The 18,125-nt window shown below is 41.3% G+C and overlaps 1 protein-coding gene across 5 annotated transcripts in view; it reads left to right on the top strand.

The window, feature by feature from the left end:
• The window catches only part of PHKA2 (phosphorylase kinase regulatory subunit alpha 2), an 83,909-nt gene that overhangs the window by 17,736 nt on the left and 48,048 nt on the right, over positions 1-18,125 (top strand). For all 5 annotated transcript variants that reach the window (XM_068532405.1, XM_068532409.1, XM_068532406.1 and 2 more), the window contains 3 exons: positions 13,410-13,568; positions 16,832-16,879; positions 17,811-17,979. In XM_068532405.1, coding sequence (XP_068388506.1) covers positions 13,410-13,568; positions 16,832-16,879; positions 17,811-17,979 — 376 coding nt within the window. The remainder of the gene's footprint in view (positions 1-13,409; positions 13,569-16,831; positions 16,880-17,810; positions 17,980-18,125) is intronic.

Below are 18,125 nucleotides of genomic sequence, written 5' to 3'. Positions count from 1 at the left end.
TCAGTAGTTGTGGCACACGGGCTTAGTTGCTCTGCGGCATGTGGGATCTTCCCAGACCAGGGCTCAAACCTGTGTCTCCTGCATTGGCAGGCGGATTCGTAGCCACTGTGCCACCAGGGAAGTCCCTAGTTTTGAATTTAATAATTAGCAGTGTTGAGTATCTTTTTATGTGTCTATTGGCTATCTGTATGTCTTCTTTGGAGAAATGTCTATTTAGGTCTTCTGCCCATTTTTTGATTGGGTTGTTTGTTTTTTTGTTATTGAGTTGTATGAGCTGTTTGTATATTTTAGAAATTAAGCCCTTGTCAGTCGCATCATTTGCAAATATTTTCTCCCATTCCGTAGGTTGTCTTTTCGTTTTGTTTATGGTTTCCTTTGCTGTGCAAAAGCTTGTAAGTTTGATTTGGTTCCATTTGTTATTTTTGCTTTTATTTCTATTGTCTTGGGAGACTGATCTAAGAAAACATTGCTACATTTATGTCAGAGAATGTTTTGGCTATGTTCTCTTCTAGGATTTTTATGGTGTCATGTTTTATATTTAAGTCTTTAAGCCATTTTGAGTTTATTTTTGTGTATGGTGTGAGGGAGTGTTCTAACTTCATTGATTTACATGTGGCTGTCCAGCTTTCCCAGCACCACTCGCTGACGAGATTGTCTTTTCTCCATTGTATATTCTTGCCTCCTTTGCCAAAGATTAATTGATCATAGGTGTATGGATTTATTTCTGGGCTCTCTATTCTGTTTCATTGATCCATATGTCTGTTTTTGTGCCAGTACCATGCTGCTTTGATTACTGTAGCTTTGTAGTATAGTCTGAAATCAGGGAAGGTTATACCTCCAGCTTTGTTCTTTTTCCTCAGGCTTATTTTGGCAATTCTAGGTCTTTTATAGTTCCACATAAATTTTAAGATTATTTGTTCTACTTCTGTGAAAAAGGTCATGGGTAATTTGATAGGGATAGCATTTAATCTGTAGATTGCTTTGGGTAGTATGGCCATTTTAACAATATTAATTCTTCCAATCCAAGAGCATGGGATATCTTTCCATTTCTCTGAATCATCTATAATTTCCTTTATCAATGTTTTATAGTTCTCAGCATATAAGTCTTTCACCTCCTTGGTCAGGTTTATTCCTAGATATTTTTTTTTTTTTTTTTTTAGAAATTCATGTTCTTTTATTTATTTATTTATTTATTTATTTATTTATGACTGTGTTGAGTCTTCGTTTCTGTGCGAGGGCTTTCTCTAGTTGCGGCAAGTGGGGACCACTCTTCATCGCGGTGCACGGGCCTCCCACCATCGCGGCCTCTCTTGTTGCGGAGCACAGGCTCCAGACGCGCAGGCTCAGCAATTGTGGCTCACAGGCCCAGCTGCTCCGTGGCATGTGGGATCTTCCCAGACCAGGGCTCGAACCCGTGTCCCCCGCATTGGCAGGCAGATTCTCAACCACTGCGCCACCAGGGAAGCCCCCTAGATATTTTTTTATGTGATTTTAAAAGGGATTGTTTTTTACTTTCCCTTTCTGATATTTCATTGTTTGTGTAAAGAAATGCAACAGATTTCTGTATGTTAATCTTGTATCCTGCTACCTTGCTGAATTCGTTTATTAGTTCTACTAGTTTTTGTGTGGAGTCTTAAGGGTTTTCTATATATAATATCATGTTATCTGCATATAATGACAGTTTTACCTCTTCCCTTCCAATTTGGATACCTTTTATTTCTTTTTCTTGGCTGATTGCTATGGCTAGGACTTCCAATACTATGTTGAAGAGAAGTGGTGAGAGTGGGCATCCTTCTCTTGTTCCAGATTTTAGCGGGAAGGCTTTCAGCTTTTCACCATTGAATCTTATGTTGGCTGTGGCTTTGTTATAAATAGCTTTTATTATGTTGAGGTATGTTCCCTCTATACCCACTTCGGTAAGAGTTTTTAACATGAATAGATGTTGAATTTTATCAAATGCTTTTTCTGCATCTGTTGAAATGATCATGTGGTTTAGCAGTATTTTTTTATTTTAGCCATTTCAATAGGTATGTAGTGCTATCTCACAGTGGTTTTAATTTGCATTTCCTTAATAGTTAATGATGTTGGCCTTCTTTTATTTTTTAATTTACTTTATTTATCTATTTTTGGCTGTGTTGGGTCTTCATTGCTGCACGTGGGCTTTCTCTGGCTGCCGCGAGCGGGAGCTACTCTTTGTTGCAGTGCACGTGCTTCTCATTACAGTGGCTTCTCTTGTTGCGGAGCATGGGCTCTAGGCACGCAGGCTTCAGTAGTTGTGGCTCACAGGCCCTAGAGTGCAGGCTCAGTAGTTGTGGCGCACTGGCTTAGTTGCTCCATGGCATGTGGGATCTTCCCAGACTAGGGCTCGAACCCATGTCCCCTGCATTGGCAGGCGGATTCTTAACCACTGTGCCAACAGGGAAGCCCTTTTCAAGTTTCTTTTCAACCAATTTTTAAATAAGTTGTTTTCTTACTGTTGAGTTTTGAGAGTTCTTTCCATATGCTGGATACAATTCCCTTGTTGAACATGTGACTTGCAAATAGTTTCTCCCAGTCTATAGCTTGTCTTTTTATCTCTTAAGTGTCTTTCACAGAGAAAAAGTTTTTAATTTTGATAAAGTCCAGTTTATCGATTTTTCTTCTATAGATGGTGCTTTTGGTGTCATGGCTAATTTTGCCTAATCTTAAGTCATGAAGATTTTTCTTCTATGTTTTCTTTCTTTTTAAAATTATTTTATTTATTTATTTTTGGCTGCGTTGGGTCTTCGTTGCTGTGCGCGGGCTTTCTCTAGTTGTGGCCCGTGGGGGCTACTCATTGTTGTGATGTGCGGGCTTCTCATTGCTGTGGCTTCTCTTTGTTGCGGAGCACAGGCTCTAGGCACATGGCCTGCAGTAGTTGTGGCACGCGGGCTCCATAGTTGTGGCTCACGGACCCTAGAGCACAGGCTCAGTAGTTGTGGCGCATGGGCTTAGTTGCTCCACGGCATGTGGTATCTTCTCAGACCAGGGCTCAAACCCGTGTCCCCTGCATTGGAAGGCGGATTCGTAACAACTGTGCCACCAGGGAAGTCCCATCTTCTATGTTTTCTTACAGAAGTTTTATAGGTTTACATTTTACATTTAGATCTGTGATCCATTTTGAGTTAACTTTGTGTAAGGTGTGGGATTTAGATTCAGATTCATTTTCTTGCATATGGATGTTCATTTGTTCCAGTATCATTTATTAAAAAGGCTGTTCTTTCTCCCTTTGTGTTTAGACCTTTGTCAAAGGTCAATTTGTCATATATGTGTGGATCCACTTCTGGTCTCTATTCTGTTCTAGGCCCTATGTGTGTATCCCTTTTCCTCTTGTTAGGTGCACACACATTTAGGATTATTATATCTTCATAGTGAACTGACCCTTTCATTATTATCTAACATCTCTCTGTATCCCTGGTCATTTTCTTTGCTGTGAAGTCTACTTTGTCTGATATTAATATCTCAATTCTTTTCCCCTCTTCTCCCTACCCTAAAGAGTAGGATGTCAGTTTATTACTTTAACAATTTTCTTATAAGCCCAAAAGCAAAAGGCCAGTAATTCATCACCATTTTAATCTCTGAGCACTTTAGATTCAGTAATGAGTGGGCTGTGGAGGCGGCAGGTGGGGGGGTTTCCCAGGCCATCACAGCTAGCAGGTGAGGTCACCATGACAGCAGAGTTGTTCACAATTATTCATATAATAATTGTTCATATAGAGGGCAGACAGCAGAAGCAAGAAGAACTATAATTCTGCAGCCTGTGGAAGGAAAACCACATTCACAGAAAGATAGACAAAATGAAAAGGCAGAGGACTTTGTACCAGATGAGGGAACAAGATAAAACTCCAGAAAAACAACTAAATGAAGTGGTGATAGGCAACCTTCCAGAAAAAGAATTCAGAATAATGATAGTGAAGATGATCCAGGACCGTGGAAAAACAATGGAAGCAAAGATGGAGAAGATGCAAGAAATGTTTAACAGAGACCTAGAAGAATTAAAGAACAAACACCTAGAAGAATTAAAGAACAAACAAACAGAGATGAACAGTACAGTAACTGAAATGAAAAATACACTAGAAGGAATCAATACCAGAATAACTGAGGCAGAAGAACGGATAAGTGACCTGGAAGACAGAAAGGTGGAATTCACTGCTGCAGAACAGAATAAAGAAAAAAGAATGAAAAGAAATGAAGACAGCCTACGAGACCTCTGAGACAACATTAAATGCAACAACATTTGCATTACAGGGGTCCCAGAAGGAGAAGAGACAGAGAGAAAGGACCTGAGAAAATATTTGAAGAGATTATAGTCGAAAACTTCCCTAACATAGGAAAGGAAATAGCCACCCAAGTCCAGGAAGCGCAGAGAGTCCCAGGCAGGCTAAACCCAAGGGAAACACACCGAGACACATAGTAATCAAATTGACAAAAATTAAAGACAAAGAAAAATTATTGAAATCATAAGGGGAAAATGACAAATAACATACAAGGGAACTCCCATAAGGTTAACAGCTGATTTCTCAGAGGAAACTCTACAAGCCAGAAGGGAGTGGCATGATATATTTAAAGTGATGAAAGGGAAGAACCTACAACCAAGATTACTCTGCCCGGCAAGGACCTCATTCAGATTCGACAGAGAAATCAGAAGCTTTACAGACAAGCAAAAGCTAAGAGAATTCAGCACCACCAAACCAGCTCTACAACAAATGCTAAAGGAACTTCTCTAAGCGGGAAACACAAGAGAAGAAAAGGACCTACAAAAACAAACCCATAACAATTAAGAAAATGGTCATAGGAACATACATATCGATAGTTACCTTAAACATAAATGGGTTAAATGCTCCAACCAAAAGACACAGGCTCACTGAATGGATACAAAAACAAGACCCATATATATGTTGTCTACAAGAGACCCACTTCAGACCTAGGGACACATACAGACTGAAAGTGAGGGGATGGAAAAAGATATTCCATGCAAATGGAAATCAAAAGAAAGCTGGAGTAGCAATACTCATATCAGATAAAATAGACTTTAAAATAAAGAATGTTACAAGAGACATGGGAGGCCACTACATAATGATCAAGGGATCAATCCAAGAAGAAGATATAACAATTATAAATATATATGCACCCAACATAGGAGCACCTCAGTACATACGGCAACTGCTAACAGCTGTAAAAGAGGAAATCGACAGTAACACAGTAATGGTGGGGGACTTTAACACCTCACTTACACCAATGGACAGATCATCCAGACAGAAAGTTAATAAGGAAACACAAGCTTTAAATGACACAATAGACCAGATAGATTTAATTGATATTTATAGGACATTCCATCCAGCCTACCTGAAGAAACAAGAAAAATCTCAAATAAACAATCTAACCTTACACCTAAAGGAACTAGAGAAAGAAGAACAAACAAAACCCAAGGTTAGTAGAAGGAAAGATATCGTAAAGATCAGAGCAGAAATAAATGAAATAGAAACAAAGGAAACAATAGCAAGGATCAATAAAACTAAAAGCTGGTTCTTTGAGAAGTTAAACAAAATTGATAAACCTTTAGCCAGACTCATCAAGAAAAAGAAGGAGAGGACTCAACTCAATAAAATTAGAAAAGAAAAAGGAGAAGTTACAGCAGACACCACAGAAACACAAAGCATCCTAAGAGACTACTACAAGCAACACTATGCCAATAAAATGGACAACCTGGAAGAAATGGACAAAGTCTTAGAAAGGTATAACCTTCCAAGACTGAACCAGGAAGAAACAGAAAATATGAACAGACCAATCACAAGTAATGAAATTGAAACTGTGATTAAAAATCTTCCAACAAACAAAAGTCCAGGACCAGATGGCTTCACAGGTGAATTCTGTCAAACATTTAGAGAAGAGCTAACACCCATCCTTCTCAAACTCTTCCAAAAAACTGCAGAGGAAGGAACACTCCCAAACTCATTGTATGAGGCCACCATCACCCTGATACCAAAACCAGACAAAGATACTACAAAAAAAGAAAATTACAGACCAATATCACTGATGAATATACATGCAAAAATCCTCAACAAAATACTAGCAAACAGAATCCAACAACACATTAAAAGGATCATACACCATGATCAAGTGGGATTTATCCCAGGGATACATGGATTCTTCAGTATACGCAAATCAATCCATGTGATACACCGTATTAACAAATTGAAGAATAAAAACCATGTGATCATCTCAATAGATGCAGAAAAAGCTTTTGACAAAATTCAACACCCAGGTATGATAGAAACTCTCCAGAAAGTGGGCATAGCGAGAAACTACCTCAACGTAAAAAGGCCATATACGACAAACCCACAGCAAACATCATTCTCAGTGGTGAAAAACTGAAAGCATTTCCTCTAAGATCAGGAACAAGACAAGGATGTCCACTCTCGCCACTCTTACTCAACATAGTTTTGGAAGTCCTAGCCACGGCAATCAGAGAAGGAAAAAAAATAAAAGGAATACAAATTGGAAAAGAAGAAGTAAAACTGTCACTGTTTGCAGATGACATGACACTATGCATAGAGAATCCTAAAAATGCCACCAGAAAACCACTAGAGCTAATCAATGAATTTGGTAAAGTTGCAGAATACAAATTTTATTTATTTATTTATTTATTTATTAATTATTTTTTAGAATTTATTTTTGGCCACATTGGGTCTTCATTGCTGCACATGGGCTTTTTCTAGCTGTGGCAAGAGGGGGCTACTCTTCATTGCGGTGTGTGGGCTTCTCATTATGGTGGCTTCTCTTGTTTTGGAGCACGGGCTCTAGGCGCGCGGGCTTCAGTAGTTGTGGCTTGTGGGCTCTAGAGCGCAGACTCAGTAGTTGTAGTGCACGGGCTTAGCTGCTCCGTGGCATGTGGGATCTTCCCAGACCAGGGCTCGAACCCGTGTCCCCTGCATTGGCAGGCGGATTCTTAACCACTGCACCACCAGGGAAGCCCCACAGGATACAAAATTAATGCACAGAAATCTCTTGCATTCCTATATACTAACAACGAAAGATCAGAAAGAGAAATTAAGGAAACAATCCCCTTCACCATTGCAACAAAAAGAATAAAATACCTAGGAATAAACCTACCTAAGGAAGTAAAAGACCTGTACACAGAAAACTATAAGACACTGATGAAAGAAATCAAAGGTGACACATACAGATGGAGAACTATACCATGTCCTTGGATTGGAAGAATCAATATTGTGAAAATGACTATACTACCCAAAGCAATCTACAGATTCAGTGCAATCCCTATCAGATTACCAGTGGCATTTTTTACAGAACTAGAACAAAAAAGTCTTAAAATTTGTATGGAGACACAAAAGATCCCGAATAGCCAAAGGAGTCTTGAGGGAAAAAAACGGAGCTGGAGGAATCAGACTCCCTGACTTCAGACTATACTACAAAGCTACAGTAATCAAGACAGTATGGTACTGGCACAAAAACAGAACTATAGATCAGTGGAACAGGATAGAAAGCCCAGAGATAAACCCACACACCTATGATCAACTAATCTATGACAAAGGAGGCAAGGATACACAATGGAGAAAAGACAGTCTCTTCGACAAGTGGTGCTCGGAAAACTGGACAGCTACATGTAAAAGAATGAAATTAGAAAACTCGCTAACACCATACACAAAAATAAACTCAAAATGGATTAGAGACCTAAATGTAAGACTGGACACTATAAAACTCTTAGAGGAAAACATAGGAAGAACACTCTTTGACATAAATCACAGCAAGATATTTTTTGATCCATCTCCTAGAGTAATGGAAATAAAAACAAAAATAAACAAATGGGACCTAATGAAACTTAAAAGCTTTTGAAAAGAAAACTACAAACAAGACAAAAAGACAACCCTCAGAATGGGAGAAAATATTTGCAAACAAGTCAACGGACAAAGGATTAATCTCCAAAATATATAAACAGCTCATGCAGCTCAGTATTAAAAAAATGAACAACCCAATCTAGAAATGGGCAGAAGGCCTAAATAGACATTTCTCCAAAGAAGACATACAGATGGCCAAGAGGCACGTGAAAAGCTGCTCAACATCACTAATTATTAGAGAAATGTAAATCAAAACTACAACGAGGTATCACCTCACACCAGTTAGAATGGGCATCATCAGAAAATCTACAAACAACAAATGCTGGAGAGGGTGTGGAGAAAAGGGAACCCTCTTGCACTGTTGGTGGGAATGTAAATTGATACAGCCACTCTGGAGAACAGTATGGAGGTTCCTTAAAGAACTAAAAATAGAACTACTATATGACCCAGCAATCCCACTACTGGGCATATACCCTGAGAAAACCATAATTCAAAAAGACACATGCACCCCAGTGTTCATTGCAGCACTGTTTGCAGTAGCCAGGTCATGGAAGCAACCTAAGTGTCCATCTACAGGTGAATGGGTAAAGAAGATGTGGTACATATATACAATGGAATATTACTCAGCCATAAAAAGAAATGAAATTGAGTTATTTGTAGTGAGGTGGATGGACCTAGAGTCTGTCATACAGAGTGAAGTAAGTCAGAAATAGAAAAACAAATACCGTATGCTAACACATATATATGGAATCTAAAAAAAAAAAAAAGGTTATGAAGAACCTAGGGTCAGGACAGGAATAAAGATGCAGACGTATCAAATGGACTTGAGGACACGGGGAGGGGGAAGGGTAAGCTGGGACGAAGTGAGAGAGTGGCATGGACATATATACACTACCAAATGTAAAATAGGTAGCTAGTGGGAAGCAGCCGTATAGCACAGGGAGATCAGCTCGGTGCTTGGTGACCACCTAGAGGGGTGGGATAGGGAGGGTCGGAGGGAGACGCAAGAGGGAGGAGATATGGGGATGTATGTATACGTATAGCTGATTCATTTTGTTATAAAGCAGAAACTAACACACCATTGTAAAGCAATTATACTCCAATAAAGATGTTTAAAAAAGTGTACATATATACAATGGAATATTATTCAGCCATAAAAAGGAATGAAATTGGGTCATCTGTAGAGATGTGGATGAACCTAGAGACTGTCATACAGAGTGAAGTAAGTCAGAAAGAGAAAAACAAATATCGTATATTAACGCATATATGTGGAACCTAGAAAAATGGTACAGATGAACTGGTTTGCAGGGCAGAAATAGAGACACAGATGTAGAGAACAAATGTATGGACGCCAAGGGGGGAAAGTGGCGGGGGTGGTGGTGGTGGTGGGATGAATTGGGAGATTAGGATTGACATGGATACACTAATATGTATAAAATAGTTAAACTGTATTAAAAAGTAAATAAAATAAAATTCAGCAATTCAAAAATAAAAAGTATTACAGAAGTATCTAAGGCAGTTACAGATTTTGTGATGTTGGTCAGCTTTTAAAATTCATAACTTGTGATTTCTTTCCTTGGTTGAAATAAATATAATTTTTATACCTAAAAAATAATAATAATAATAATTATTCACATAATGGTTGTTCACAGTTATTTGCTTCTCATCCCTGGGAGAGGCTTCCACATCCTTACCCTGTGGAACTTAGGAATGGCCATGTGACTTGCTTTCATCAGTGAGACGAGAGAGGAGGTGATATGTGTCAGTTCTAACCAGCAGGTGTAAGAGGCAGCTCATGGTTCACTGTGTCTTTCTTCTCCTCTGCCGTGAGATGGGCAGTGTTGTGGGCATAAGGCTGTCCCAGTAGCCTGGTTCCTAGATGGAAGGTAACACAGAGCAGAACCACAGCTGAACAGGGACGGACACAAGACATGGGCAAGAAACATAAGCCACCAAGGTTTTAGTGTTGTTACCACAGTATAGGGGCCAAGCCCTGGGCCCAGTCCATTCCAAGCCTTAGGGTCCTACCCTTTTTTCCCATAAACAGGAGCCAGGAAAGGCACTTCCCCTAAATTAGAAATGAACAAATGTTGGAGAGGGGCCGACAAATGACTGGAGTTAAGAGAGAAACTGCCCAGCTGTTGGCCCCTTGCCGTTGATGAAGCACAGTTTATGTTAGGCTCATCTGTTTTGGACCTCTTCTTCTACAGTTTAAGGATGTCATTGTCAGTTCCCCTACAGCAGGAGTGCTGAGTCCCAGTGCAGGTCTGTGCTACCTCCTCTAATACTGCATTGGGACACTACCGTTGACTCTCTGTAGCTCTCCTCGTAGCTGCCCCCTCCTCTTCCTATAAGGGCGCTAATCCCATTCATGAGAGCTCTGCCCACATGACCTAATTATCTCCCAAAGGCCCCACTTCCAAATACTGTCACATTGGGAATTAGATTTCAACGTATGAATTTTGGGGAGACACAGGCTTTCAGTTCATAATAGTAAGTATTCCTTTTGCTGAGTGCAGCAGCACTCTAGTTTAACATGGCTTGTGTATGCAGTTTTGAATATGGGGATCCCCTGAAACACCCAGACTGCTTCTCTGTAGTGGAATGAGGCTGAGACAGTCTAGCTCTGGTTGGGGATGAACTAATCCACTTACAGTTAAACCCAAACTAAAGAACCAAAGAGGTGACTTTTAGTTAACAGGACAGTGACATTTCATAATCCAAACCACACTTGGCACTGTGTGTAAGCGGTCACTGCTGTGTCATTGGAAGGCTGTTTGTCTCAGTGGACTCACGGTTGATGGGTACGCCAGGAAGGGGCTGAGTTCTTTCTGTGCACCTCCTGATGGTTTCCTGCCCTGAGTTTATCCAACAGGACCCAGAATAGATAAAAATGCTTATGCTATACCTTGTTGGGGCATAGTGATTTTTTAAAAAAGAACTCCAATAGTCCACTACTGGAATGACTCATACCTTCCCTCAGCCATTCCTAGACTTCACTTCTGGTTGACTTTAATATCATTGATCTGTAGTTCTTGGCTGTAGAACAGTGTCAATACACTGAATGTTGCTGCCCCTGAAGGCATATCAGTTGCGTTTTAGATGTTTTTGAAGAGGGCATAGGTTAGTTAAAGGAGGAAGTCAAATATTTAATTCCTTAGGTGGGATCATCTGAAACTATGCCAATATTTTTTTTACCCAGTAACCTTGGCAGTATCACTTTGAAAGTACCCAGCAGCGTTTTTTTTTTAAATTAATTAATTAATTAATTATTTATTTATTTATTTATTTATTTATTTATGGCTGTGTTGGGTCTTCGTTTCTGTGCGAGGGCTTCCTCTAGTTGTGGCAAGTGGGAGCCACGCTTCATTGCAGTGCGCGGGCCTCTCATTATCGCGGCCTCTCTTGTTGCGGAGCACGGGCTCCAGACGCGCCGGCTCAGTAATTGTGGCTCACGGGCCTAGTTGCTCCGCGGCATGTGGGATCTTCCCAGACCAGGGCTCGAATCCGTGTCCCCTGCATTGGCAGGCAGATTCTCAACCACTGCGCCACCAGGGAAGCCCCCCCAGCAGCGTTTTTTTTTTTTTTTTTTTTTTGGAGTATAATTGCTTTACAATGGTGTGTTAGTTTCTGCTTTATAACAAAGTGAATCAGTTATACATATACATATGTTCCCATATCTCTTCCCTCTTGCGTCTCCCTCCCTCCCGCCCTCCCTATCCCACCCCTCTAGGTGGTCACAAAGCACAGAGCTGATCTCCCTGTGCCATACGGCTGCTTCCCACTAGCTATCTATTTTACGTTTGGTAGTGTATATATGTCCATGCCACTCTCTCACTTTGTCACAGCTTACCCTTCCCCCTCCCCATATCCTCAAGTCCATTCTCTAGTAGGTCTGTGTCTTTATTCCCATCTTCCAGCAGCATTTTTTAATGAGCCCTCTTGTAAATAATTTGGTACCCTTTTGAATAATAATTTAAGCTGGCAAGGTTTGATTGCTATGATGTATTTTATTAGATACATATTTCTTTGCATAATTTCAGGAAGAGTCAACAGAGGCTTTATCTTTATGTGACTCTTTTCCTATCTTATCCATTTTATTTCTAGGCACAGAGTTTATTAAGACTAGATTCTTAAAAAAGTAATAGCTTTATTGAGATATAATTTACTTACCATACAATTCATCTGGCATGTACAATTTAATGGTTTTTAGCATATTCACAGTGTTGTACATCATAACCACAGTCAATTTTAGAACATTTTCATCATCCCCAGAAAGGAAAAAACCTGTTAGCAGTCACTCACTCACTCACTCCCCATTTCCTCCCATCCCACTCCTACCCACAGCCCTAGACAACTACTAATCTACTTTCTATAGATTTCCTATTCTGGACATTCTGTACAATTGGAATCATACAGTATGTAGACTTTTGTGACTGGCTTCTTTTACTTAGTGTAATGTTTTCAAGGTTCATCCATGCTGTAGCATGTATTAGTACTTCATTCCTTTTTATTGCTGAATAATATTTCATTGTTCGTATGGATCACATTTTGTTTATCCATTTATCAGTTGATGGACACTTGGGTTGTTTCCTCTTTTGGGCTACTATGAATAATGCTGTGATGAACATTTGTGTACACTTTTTTGTGAAGGTCTGGCTTTTTAGTGACTCAGCTGCCCTTTTAAATACTGACGATACCATAGCTACATAGGAACCCCGATGGCCCCCCCTTTTTAAAAAAATTAATTAATTTATTTATTTTTGGCTGCGTTGGGTCTTTGTTGCTTTGCTCGGGCTTTTCTCTAGTTGCGGCATGCGGGGGCTACTCTTCGTTGCGGTGCGCGGGCTTCTCATTGCGGTGGCTTCTCTTGTTGTGGAGCACGGGCTCTAGGCGCGTGGGCTCAGTAGTTGTGGCGCACGGGCTTAGTTGCTCCGCAGCTCGTGGGATCCTCCCGGACCAGGGATCGAACCCATGTGCCCTGCACTGGCAGGCGGATTCCCAACCACTGCGCCACCAGGGAAGCCCCTGATGGCCCCTTGCTCAGCATCTCCTTTTTAAGGTAGGCAGCTTCCCCAGTCACACAGAGCTAGAGTGGTAGAGTGGGACCTCTTGCTCCCATGTTCAATGCTTTACCAAATGGTGTGGAAACACAAAGGGAGAGGAAGATCTAATTCTATAATGCACAGATTTATAAAAGCCTTGAAGGCTTTTTCTGTTTGCTGTTTCTTCTATTTGTTACTTACAACAGTATGGTCTGGTCTGAAATCAAAAGAACAAGTACTCACAAGTTAGAAGATCCCTCAGAGATTTTTTTAGTCTAATATCCTCATTATACAGATGAGAAAACCAAAGCCTAGAAAAAGTGATGTCACTTCTCACCCAAGATCACGCTGTTGGTGGCAGGGCAAGGACCGGAACGCTGGTCTCTTCACTTCTCTCCCCAGCCCTCGTGCCCCAATTAGGGTGAGCGTTCATTGCCCAGGAGCTAGGTGAAGGGCGGTGCTGAATCGTTTTATGTCTCTTCTCTGATAGAATCCCGTCACGGGGCTGCTGTCAGCCAGTCACGAGCAGAAGGACGCCTGGGTGCGGGATAACATCTACAGCATCCTGGCCGTGTGGGGCCTGGGCATGGCCTACCGCAAGAATGCTGACCGTGATGAGGACAAGGCCAAGGCCTACGAGTTGGAGCAGGTAAGGCTGACTGGCAGCCGTGGCTTGGCCGCTCAGCACCTTTTCCTTGAACTGAAAAGCCTACAAGGAGGTAGCTGTGGTATGCAAAACAGTCTGGTACAGGCTTCTCCTCCATTTCTGCTATAGTGTATTTTGGGGAGGCACTTTGGTGGTCTCAACCTCTGATGTGTCTCTCCTTTTGAGATTTTTCCCTCCATAAAAAAACAACAAAAATCACACTGAATAGACATCCAAATTTCTAACTAGCTACATTTCTCTCACTCTTGCTCTGTCAGTTTTATACATAGTTATATACAAGATGTCATTATAAACTAATATAATAGTTTTTAAAGAGTCAGCACACCAGAACTACACATTCCAAAGTGTATACTCTTTGGAGTAATCATGTTGAAAGGATATTTATCCAAACATTATTGCCACTGCTTAAAACATGTTTGGAATTTCCTTTAAAAATGCCTCTCAGTTTGAGTCATTCCAAAGCAGTCTTTTTAATTTATAGTCACCCTTTAACTTTGAACCACATTGGTGTTGTCCAGTTTTTGTGCCTGTGTTACCACACAGCACAATGAAGACCTTTTATTGTTTTGCAAAATCGGAAACCATCATACCCACCAAAGCGAAGACTTGCCATCACTTAAGTATGTAAGAAAATAATCTGCGCCTGAGCACAGGAAGTATTTTCAGAGTGTTTTGAGTAATAGCATTGAAGTAAGGAGCATTGATGTATAAAAGTATATAGATCTCTTGGCATGAGAGCCTTTGGGATTTGTCTTTGATTCATCATTTCTCATTGGCTGGCACAGCCAGTGGATTGTCAGGTCCAGAGAGAGTTCTTACGGCCCAATTGGTGATTGTTTATAGCAACCAAAGTGGGCATGAGTGGCGGGCAGCCTTGACAGCAGTAGGGAAGCTAAGAGAGGAAGCCTGTCTGTGCGAGCAAGGAAAGGACAGTTTGGATTTGACTAGACATGCTGAGTATGAGGTAATGAAATCACCCAGTCTTGGAGGTAAGGCAAGAATGGGTAGTATTTAAGATGCATATAGGGACTTCCCTGGTGGTGCAGTGGTTAAGAATCCGCCTGCCAATGCAGGGGACTCGGGTTCGAGCCCTGGTCCGGGAAGATCCCACATGCCACAGAGCAACTAAGCCCGTGCGCCACAACTACTGAGCCTGTGCTCTAGGGCCCGCGAGCCACAACTACTGAGCCTGCGTGCCACAACTACTGCAGCCCGTGCACCTAGAGCCTGTGCTCCACAACAAGAGAAGCCACTGCGATGAGAAGCCCGCACATCATGACAATGAGTTGCCCCCGCTCGCCACAACTAGAGAAAGCCCACGCACAGCAACAAAGACCCAACACAGCCAGTAAATAAATAAATTAATTAATTAATTAATTAATTTTTAAAAAGAAGAAAATAAAATGCATACAGCAAGCACTGAATGCTCCTCTAAGAACTTGGGTGGCTATTACATAAGTGAATCATTCATTTAACAGTATAATAATTTCATATTCATGTCCTCCAAACTTTCTATCCTCCTCTGACACAAAATCCGAGTAAACCCATGCCTGTCTATTCACACTCACACGCATGTGTGTGCGCGCGCACACACGCACGCACGCACGCGCGCACACACACACACACACACACACACACACACACACACACCACTACCTCTCCTCTGTAAGCAATTTCTGATCTGGGTTAGAGTAGACTAGATTTGCCGATCTGTGACTGACGATAGAGAGGCACAAATAGGCCACGTTGTTTGATTTGTTGAGTGTGGTTAATAACTAAAGGAGACATCTCCCTTGATTATGGAAAATAACACGGGATCTTCCAATGATCCTCAACAGGGACACTATTGCATTTGGGGCTTAGGCAGTACAGTTGTTATTGTGTGAGACTGTCCCATGAGTTGCAGGACATGTAGTGTCCTTAGTCCTTACTCACTAAATGGCTGTAGCTCCCACCCCCATCATGGTGACAATAAAAATGCCTCCACCCCACATTTCCAGATGCTCCCCCACCCCCAGGGATGGTAATGTCACCACCAGTTGGGAACCACTGTGTTTGTTCACAATGGAAAATAACTTTTCTTTATTTGAGGGGAAGTCGATTGGCAAATGTTTATGTTGCACACCATAGGAAGTGTTAATTATAACAGTGTTAATTATACCTTTTAATTATGAGGTAATATTTTCTGCATCAAAAGAGTTTGTGACATAAAGTGAGATTATTCCCTAGACTCCTAGGATTTTAGAGATGGAAGAATCTGAAGGGTGATCCATTTCAGACTTTGGCAATTAACTTTCGTGGCCCTTCACTATGTCTTCCCCTGCAAACCATGTGCATTCTATAGGAGAGGAGACGCTGATGGCCCTGGGTGGGCACTTCTTTCAGCCAGGCTACTTTGACCTAAAAATATCCCATTCTCCAGCCACTTGTGAAGTAGTTATATAGAGTTTTTAATAGGACATATTAAGACCAGTCTTTCAGTGCGCCTGAATTGTGGAGGAAGTGGGAGGCAACACAGTGTATTGACTAGGAGCTCAAACTCTGGAGTCGGAGGGCCTGGGCTCTGTCCTTGCTGCACCTCCTGCCAGCTGAGAGGCTTTAGCAATGTTGCTTCATCAGCCTCAGGTTCCTCATCTGTAAAGTGGGGAAATATTAACACCCACCTCATAAGGGTGTTGCAAGAATTAGTGGGAATCCTGGTAAAGTGTTTTGTACAATACCAGGACAGAACATCTGATTATCATAGTGATATTGATATTATTTATAATAATAATACATATTATTAAGAAACGTTGGCAGCTACTTGCATTTTGTAAGAACTTTACTCAGTAGTCCAGTAATGGTGTCACAAATGGCTATTTTGGCAAAGCATCATTATTTTGGGGCAGGCATGGTGGACTTATTTCATCCTTAGTATAACAAAAATAAATTACTAAGAATTGTGATATAAAGCTCCAGGGTACTAGGCTTATAAAAATTATCTTGCTAAAATAGCAGGAGTCACTGGATTTCAGTGCCAGGAGGTGCCATCTGGTCCAGCTCCTTTATTTGAGATAAGTCACTTCGTCAAGAATTTCTTTGTGATGGAGTGGAGAGGTAGAAATAATGTAAACAATCAGAATGCATGTATACGCCTTCTCGGGGAAGGCTCCAGGCAGCACTGGCTTACCAGCCACGTGGTGAGGAGGTTGTTTTCATGGAGCAGGGAAGCTGGCCTTATTACTTATTCCATTTTATGTCCATAGAACGTGGTGAAACTGATGCGGGGTCTTCTCCAGTGCATGATGAGACAGGTAGGCGGAAAACGACAGATGTATTTTTGGGTCATCTGAGTGGGCACTTCATATTCATGGTGACAACTAACACTCTTAAAGTGTTTTGAACTTTTCTTCTCAAGATGAAGAGAAATTGAAAATATTTTGCTTACTTTCTCCTTTTAAAATTATCTTCAGTAATTTTATTATGCTATTGAACCAGAGTCAAAGAATACTTTCTCAGAATCTCTTTTCAAGAGTTAACTTGTGTAAAAGGAGAACGTGCCCTTTTTTTTTTTTAAACAGGGAAGAAAACGTTGTTTTTAAAAGCCACTCCTAGAAAGCCATGTACTATTGTTTATTCTGTTGAGTTTATAAAAGGGTTTCTTTTGAGTTGAAATGCTTGAGTTTTTAAAACTTGACATTAATATTATTGGTATTTTCAGTGAGGGGTAAATAAAACAATTTGTTGAGCATGTACTGTATACAGAACATCATACTAGGATCTACACAGATCCCAAGATAAATATGATACAGTCCCGACCCTTAATTGGCACGTGCCTCATTAGTCTTCAAAGACGACATTGCTCTTTCCCTTTCAACATAAGGAAACAAGATTGGAAATTTAAAGAGGAAGAGGAGGGTCCTCTCCCTCCCCTCTTCCCTCCCTCTCATTGAGTTCCTACTGTGTGTCACAGCTCATGCTGGAGATATCAGACAAGGAAACCCTGCGGCTTGACCCCTCAGCCCTGCAGAACTTGTTAAAATGGCACTGGGCTCAGACATTTCTGGTGATGGGCAGGAAGAGTCCCCCGCACAGCCTCTCTGTGTGGTGCTCACTAGTGAACATCCATCCCCTGCCTTCCATCCCCCTGGCTCCCAGAGGTAACAGATAAAAGGTCTAGATCCAAGAGATTGACCTTGGCAGCCATGAACCCCTTAGTTGCGAGCAGCCGACTTGCTTTCTCAGGTGGATAAAGTGGAGAGGTTCAAGCACACTCAGAGTACCAAGGACAGCCTGCATGCCAAGTACGACACCGCCACCTGCAGCACCGTGGTGGGCGACGACCAGTGGGGCCACCTCCAGGTTGATGCCACCTCCCTCTTCCTCCTGTTTCTGGCCCAGATGACTGCCTCCGGTGAGCCAGGGCTGATTGACCTCATTGTACTGGGAGTGACAATCCAGAAGGGGGCGGGGAGGGGCAGGCATTGATCAGTATTCAAAATAAGCTATTTCTGTAAAGAAAAAGCATGCTTCTTTTTGCGTTGCATTATGTGCGCTACT

The sequence above is a fragment of the Eschrichtius robustus genome, chromosome X (genome assembly GCF_028021215.1).
Source record: "Eschrichtius robustus isolate mEscRob2 chromosome X, mEscRob2.pri, whole genome shotgun sequence".
Classification (NCBI taxonomy): Eukaryota; Metazoa; Chordata; class Mammalia; order Artiodactyla; family Eschrichtiidae; genus Eschrichtius; species Eschrichtius robustus.
This window is presented reverse-complemented; position numbering and strand designations above follow the sequence as displayed.